Source organism: Cyprinodon variegatus, unplaced genomic scaffold (genome assembly GCF_000732505.1).
Source record: "Cyprinodon variegatus isolate N-32 unplaced genomic scaffold, C_variegatus-1.0 Scaffold541, whole genome shotgun sequence".
Taxonomy (NCBI): Eukaryota; Metazoa; Chordata; class Actinopteri; order Cyprinodontiformes; family Cyprinodontidae; genus Cyprinodon; species Cyprinodon variegatus.
Window position 1 is genome coordinate 130,503 of NW_015150994.1, and position 7,714 is coordinate 138,216.

Below are 7,714 nucleotides of genomic sequence, written 5' to 3' on the forward strand. Positions count from 1 at the left end.
TTTTAAACTAAAAGCGCTAGTGTGGTCTGAAAAGTCGCTTAATATAGCGACGAAAGCGACAAGTTGGCAACACTGGCGAGCGCTATATTCGCATTTAGGCATAGAAGCATGTGTGAAAGTACAGATTTCACTCATTTCATTCACATGTTGCTCCTAAAATAAGTTGGGCTTGATGTAAATAAGATATCCTTTGGCTTTTATAAAAAAATAAGAAAGAAAATTCCGAAAAAGTCAAATGTTAAATTGGTTTGGGGAAAAAGCTAAAGCTGTAATGCATAATTATCAGAAACATCTAATGTTCAGATTGCAGCGACATGACCTGTCCCCCCCACACAATCGAATGCACCCAATATCTGTACTTGTGCGTTCTCATGTGTTCGTGAAACGCCATCAGCCTCAGCCCTGGTAATGTTCAAGTTCTGAAGAACACAAGACAGAGAACGGACAAAATCCCCGGATGTTGTTCTCGTCCCTCCCTCTTTACCCAGCATGCATCAGAGCAGACTTGTCCGTTCTTGAGATTGACAGCTGTCCCAGCATGCACTGCGGCAGCAGCAGCTTCCAGCTGAGCGCTCACAAAGCTAGTATTAAGTTAAAACCTTACTTTAATGTTCTTAAAAGTACGTTTTAACATCGTTTGAGGCGACAACATTGTATAGTTTTAAGCTTCATTTATATAATTATATAATTTTGACAAAGGATGAAGCAGGGAATGCTCTTATGAGATCTGTGGGTGGCTTTAAAAACAAAAAAAAACAAAAAAAACAGGTTGGAAAAGTGTTTTTTCTTTTAATTCTCTTCGCTGGAACCTAAAAAAAAACAATAGCTTGTGTAAATATAAAGTCAAAATCCTTCCGAAAGTGTTGGTACTGAGATCAATATAAGTGTTTTAAAAGGCAAATTTATGATTAATTTGATATCCTCATTTGAAATTGTGTCCTTTAACCAATCTGAAACCGCATCCGTCACATAAACCGACGTGAATTTCCAGGTTAGCGCCTCTTTTATCAGATAAACAAACTTTCCTACTGTGGCTGAAGGGTTTAAAATCAAGCTTCCAGCTAATGATCCACGAACGCCGTGATCTTCCTCTGCCTGCTGCTTCAAAGTGTAACAGGAGGCATCCTTTCACTCAGTGTTACTGATAATAAAACCTTACTACTTATAGTAAAAACTGATTAAAGGCTCACACAGCCTGGGAGAAACATAAAACCAGTCCCATCTCGGTCATTTTAGGGATTTGTAAATCGAGGTAAACACTACTAAAACAAGCACCAAAAAGACACAAAAAATAAATTAGATAGATAGATAGATAGATAGATAGATAGATAGATAGATAGATAGATAGATAGATAGATAGATAGATAGATAGATAGATGACAGAGAGATAGATAGATAGATAGATAGATAGATAGATAGATAGATAGATAGATGCAGTTAATCAACAACATTTTTAGCAGTTTATTTAAAAAACAAGCCAATAATATTATGATTAATTACATGATTTGTTCATTTTGAGAAGCTTCCCTAAGATCTTTATGAACAATAATTCCAGGAAAGCTCCAGGCTTTGGGGGTTCATGAGGGACCTCCTAATTGCAAGATTTACCGAGGCCAAGAAAGGCTAAATAAGATTTTGCATACAAAAGGGAGAAAATAGAAAGACTACGGCAAGAGGGGACAAGAGAAAACCTGAAGAAGAAGTCAACAAGAAAAAGAGTAAGTGGAGAGAAGAAGAGGGAAAAGGAGAAAGGAGAAAAGGGAGAAAAATATAAAGGGTATATAAATCTTGGATTTTTGGTGTGTTTTAATTGGTTTCGTAAACATAAAATACAGTTTTAGAGATTTGGAGTTGTTCTCAATGGCAATTAGCTATGATATAATTTTGAACATTGGTGGAGCAAGCATGCTTGCTCTGCACTCCCAGCTATATCAGCTCTTCTTAAAACACCCTAAAAAAGTTTTGATACCCCCCTCCCCCCACTGTACATGGTTTAAAGGTTTAAACAGCAACTTTATTTACATTCTCTCATGCTTACAGAGAAAAGAATCTTCAGTGCATACCTGTAGATCCTTGAGTCTCTGCTCCATAATTGGATACTCTGTAACAGCCGTTGATGGGACGGAAAGTTTGGCTTCGCACTGCTGTAACCATGCCAACAGCGTGGATATGGTCTCTTTGTATTGGGCCGGGGGCAGGCTTTCCAAAACTGAGGACAGAAATGAAAATATGCTTTAGAGGCTGAAAGGTAGCCTAGACTTGTTGCAGTTTTAGCAAACGAGATGAAACTAGAAAATAAAATAAAAAAGTTTTTAGAACCACATGGACTTTTAGTTCACCGGTGAAATTATGGACAATTAAAAATACGCTTTTCTTTTGTGCTTATCTGAGCATAGATACACAAACAGCAGATTTAATTATAGATTAAATATAAATAAGTCCAAAAAATAAAAAAAACAACTAAAACTGGTTATTAAATTAATGAAGTGTTAAAACAGTGAAGAACTAATGATTGTTAATAAAAGTAAAAATAAACAACAAAAGCATAAATATGTGCTATAAATGAATCTTTACTCTATTTTAAGCACAGATTTTTTTTTTTTTTTTTAGAAAAGTTTTAGAATAAGGCTACGTTCCCTCAGCAGGGATTGAAGCTGAATTCAGATATTTTTGGCTGAAATCCGATGTTTTTCTGCATGGTCGATCAAACTACCAACTGATGGCAGCCACTATCAGACTCCAGTCTGAACCCTCACAGCCCCAATGTGACCTGCATGTGCACGAGCACAAAGTACAGTGGGAGCCATTAAAAATTTTACCATTTTCCTTGGCTGGTCTCCTACACTTCCTTTTTAAGCATCAATCTTTGTACTAAAATATTCTTTCCGTCATGACTGACTGAAAAGAAGCGCCTTCTCCTGGTCAGACCCTGTAATTCAGAGAAAGGGTGGAGTCAGAGTAAAAAACTATGCACGCCCAGGAGAAGGAGTGGGTCACTGGGAGCTGGAGGGAAGTGGCCAGCCTAACCACTACAGTCATGGCCAAAAGTTTTGAGAATGATTCAAATGTTAATATTTACAAAGTTTACTGCTTCAGTTTTAACAGCAATTAATTGCAAAGTCAATATTTGCCTAGAAAATGAACTTTATCCCCTAAAACACATTTCAACGTCATTGAAGCCCTGCCTTAAAAGGACCAGCTAACATCGTTTCAGTGATTGCTTCATTAACACAGGTGTGGGTGGTGATGACAGGGCTGGAGATCAATCTGTCACGAGGCTGGTGCTTGGCATCATTGTTTCTCTTCTGTGAACCATGGTTATCTCTAAAGAAACACGTGCAGTCCTCATTGCACTGCACAAAAATGGCCTAACAGGAAAGAGAATCGCAGCTAGAAAGATTGCACCTCAGTCAACAATCTATCGCATCATCAAGAACTTCAAGGAGAGAGGTTCCATTGTTGCCAAAAAGGCTCCAGGGCGCCCAAGAAAGACCAGCAAGTGCCAGGACCGTCTCTTAAAAGTGTTTCAGCTGCGGGATGGGGCTACCAGCAGTGCAGAGCTTGCTCAGGAATGGCAGCAGGCAGGTGCGAGTGCATCTGCACGCACCGTGAGGCGGAGACTCTTGGAGCAAGGCCTGGTCTCAAGGAGGGCAGCAAAGAAGCCACTTCCCTCCAGGAAAAACATCAGGGACAGAGTGATACTCTGCAAAAGGTACAGGGAGTGGACTGCTGAGGACTGAGGTCAAGTCATTTTCTCTGATGAATTCCCTTTCCGATTGTTTGGGACATCTGGAAAACAGCTTGTTCTGAGAAGACGAGGTGAGCGCTACCACCAGTCTTGTCTCATGCCAACTGTAAAGCATCCTGAAACCATTCGTGTGTGGGGTTGCTTCTCAGCCAAGGGAGTCGGCTCTCTCACAGTCTTACCTAAAAACACAGCCATGAATAAAGAATGGTACCAGAATGTCCTCCGAGAGCCACTTCTCCCAACCGTCCAAGAGCAGTTTGGTGATGAACAATGCCTTTTCCAGCATGATGGAGCACCTTGCCATAAAGCAAAGGTGATATATAACTGGCTCAGGTAACAAAACATAAAGATTTTTGGTCCATGGCCTGGAAACTCCCCTGATCTTAATCCCATTGAAAACTTGTGGTCAATCATCAAGAGACGGGTGGACAAAAGAAAACCTAGGAATTCTGACAAAATGCAATAATTGATTGTGCAAGAATGGACTGCTATTAGACAAGATTTGGTCCAGAAGTTAATTGAGAGCATTCAAGGGAAAATTGCAGAGGTCACTGCAAATATTGACTTGCTGCATTAACTCATTCTGTCATTAAAAGCTTTTGTTACTCATAATATGATTGCAATGGTATTTTTGAATGTGATGACATCATCTGACATACACACATGAAAACCAGAGGGCAGCAGGTCATGTGAAAATATAATATTTGTGTCATTCTCAATACTTTTGGCCATGACTGTATATAGGGCACTATATACCCATTTCAGACGAGTGTCCGAATAACTAGTGGATGAAAAAGTAGCGGACAAGAAATTTCCCACAATGCACCTTAAAAAGTAGTGATCATCCATGTTCTCTTGATGAGCAGATATATCACGGAATTCTTTGGGAGGAGGGTTCTCCTCGCAAAGCATCATGGGATTTGTTGTCACAGCGGCCTGCGGTCGCCCAAGGCTCTAGCTACCATGACAGGGGCGACTAATAACAAAGATGGCGGAGATATAGTGCGGGGAGGCAAAGTAACGTTACCAACGGGGAGCGAAAAGTAGAGATCATCTGTAAAGTCCACAATATAGTCAACTCTCCATTTAGTGATTGAAGGATTTAGGGTTTAGGGCAGACGTTCTGACAGAGCCCTGGTCCGGGTTAATTGGCTGTAAGGTGTCCGGTAAAAAGGGTTATAGGACACCTACAAAAAAAGTTCCTGTCAAATAGTCTAATAGTTTCTGCCAGCTAAAACGTTAGCTGGAAACGGGAAGACGGTTTACGCTGGTTACCTTGGTAACACATAACAGCTAAAGATGCAGGATTTCCAGAAAAGTAACGAATCATAGGAGGATTTCTTTGTCCTTCAAAGTGACAAAAGTTGACATGAGAGCACAGGAACTGATCCAAATGTGAGAAGGCAGAAGCAGTCGTGTGTGTGATGCATTGGATCAAGTGGTGAAACCCCATCAGGGAGCAATGTCTTCAAAATATGCTAACATATTTAAGCTAAGTAGGACATTAGTGAAGGAATCTAAACTAGTGATTAGCTGTTGAGTTTGAAAAGTCGCAGTTATGTCAATGCTCTCACCCAGCTGTAGTAGCCTCTCTCTGGCCCGCAGGTCCTCCAAAACCTTATGGTAGTGTTCTTTGAATGCAGAGATGTCAGCATCCAAAAAGGCAGAAGGGTCCTCCTCTCCTTCCTTTTCATCTTTCAATTCCTTCAAACGCTTTTCAAGGAGCTCCACCTGGGGCTGCAGGGAGGAAAGGCGAGCCACCTCCTCCTGTTATTACAACAGAGTAAAGGAACAAATTTGAACCCTAATCCAACATCATTCAGTTTGGCAAGAAATAGGCGAGCAGCAAACTCTCCAAATCTGTACATCGTTTGTGCCTTCATCTAGCCTCCATTCTTGCTTAAACTCTGTAGCTTTTAGATTATGTTAGAAAAGGCCAATAGAACCACCAAGGGAACAGCCACAGGTTGGGCAGAATATGAAGGTAACCCATTTATAAAAAGTTTGATATAGAATTCTATAGGGTAGCATATGAGTTTATTTGACATGGAGATTTTGGAGCATTTTAAAAGCCTGCAGTGCAAAATGTTCAAGCTAGTAACTTGGAATACCTTTTGTATGCATTTAAAAACACTACATAAAAAAAAAAAAAAATCTGCATAAAATGGCTTTCAGATTTGACATTAAGTGCCCATTAATCCTGATTCCTTACTACTCTGCATATATTAGCTGTGACATATGAATGAAGATGCTATGACTGATGATTGGCCAAATTTAGGTGTACAAGCTGACATATGACTAACCGCCCTGCATAAAATATAGAACCCCCCCAATTTTATTATAAAATTAAATTGCAATCATTATATTTTATAATATATATAAAATATATCAATTTTATTAGTATATTAAGGCTCAAAAGCATTACATGGTTCCTTTACCATTTTCAGGCACCATTAAAAGCTATGGTAGTGGCCCTGAAGTTACAAGACCCCTGCATTAGAAGAACAACTTGGTTATAAAGTTTAAGAAGAGGCAATAAACTATCTTAATGTTACCGTTTGAGGTTTCGATCGGCCAATACATTAGATAAGAAAAGCCAAGACTGTGGAGTACTGCAGGATGACATTTTCTAACACTGCAAGAGAACCCTGATCAATAAACCCACATGGGGTTAAGAGCAGAGCTCAACAAAGTCAGAACTCCTCTTTAATGTCTTCCAACAGGGCAACAGAGCTTCTCTGTGCTTTGGAACAGCAGGTGACGACAACCGTGAACCCCTGAGAAGCTGAAATCTATTAAGTAAGAATCAACATAAGTTCCTCTTGTAAAACTGCAATGATCAGTATCATCGGCTCAGAAACCATTTAAATGGGGAATTAAAAGTCAAGCGATTGTATACGTTTATAAATATATTTCTCTCTCTTCCTGGTGAAGATTCTCAGTCATCCAGGTCATAAAACCTTGCAAAAAAAGGAAGTTAAAAACAATCTACTTTGTTTCCACGTTTGAAGACGTTTCTCTTCCCATCCAGGAAGATTTTTCAATTCAAAATGTCGAATGAATAGCATTGAGTTTAAGGTTTTATACAGTAGCCCATCAAAACCGACAGAGGTTTTGATGGGCTACTGACAGAGGGGGTGGACTAAGATTTCAGCTTTCAAAAACCTACAATACAACAATTGATTTGATCCCTTCCTGCTATTATTGCAGCCCCAACTCCTGCACAGGAGAGCAGAGGACCTCGCCTATTCAGCCAGGCCAACAATTCCCTTTAACGACCCCCCTTTCAGAGACTTAGATGGGTTAGGAGCAATGCAGGCTAACAGGCTAACAAAATTCAAATTTTAAAGTTTTCAAGGCTGCACTTTAAAAAAAAAAGCAGGATATAGAACATTTCATAAGGTTTCTCTCCTTTTTGACAAAAAAAGAGATAAAATCAGAGCAAAAGAAAAACATTGATCCTTTCTATCTCTACATGCATTGTACGATCCCCCTTTCAGAGACTAATAAGGGTATGGAGCAATGCAGGCTAACAGGCTAACAAAATTCAAATTTTACTGTTTTCCAGGCTGCACTTAAAAAAATAATTTTTCTAGAGCTGTTTTAAATGAAATTTCTTTTTGTAAACACTAATCTATACAAAATGCCAAAATAAATCTGTCTAAGTCTAAAAGAAGCCAAACGACCCCCATTCAAAAGGGGAGGACCCCTTCGTCCGTTTCAATTTGCATGTTTTCAGAACAAAAACAAGGTTTTGATGGGCTACTGTATAAAACCTCGAACTCAACGCTATTCCTGACATTTTGAATTGAAAAATATTCTTGGATGTGGAGCGAAACGTCTTCAAACTTGAAAAAAAGTCCAGTGGATTGTTTTCTTTTTTACTTTCTTTTATGGAATTTCTCTCTCTTACGGTGTAGTATGATACGAAATTTACAAATAGTTCAAAATACAAACGCATAAAAT

General features: G+C 39.2%; 1 protein-coding gene across 1 annotated transcript in view; it reads right to left on the reverse strand.

The window, feature by feature from the left end:
- Positions 1–7,714, reverse strand: part of LOC107095375 (dystrophin-like) — a 369,912-nt gene that overhangs the window by 126,577 nt on the left and 235,621 nt on the right. The window contains 2 exon segments of the mRNA XM_015391433.1: positions 2,064–2,209; positions 5,323–5,636. Coding sequence (XP_015246919.1) covers positions 2,064–2,209; positions 5,323–5,636 — 460 coding nt within the window.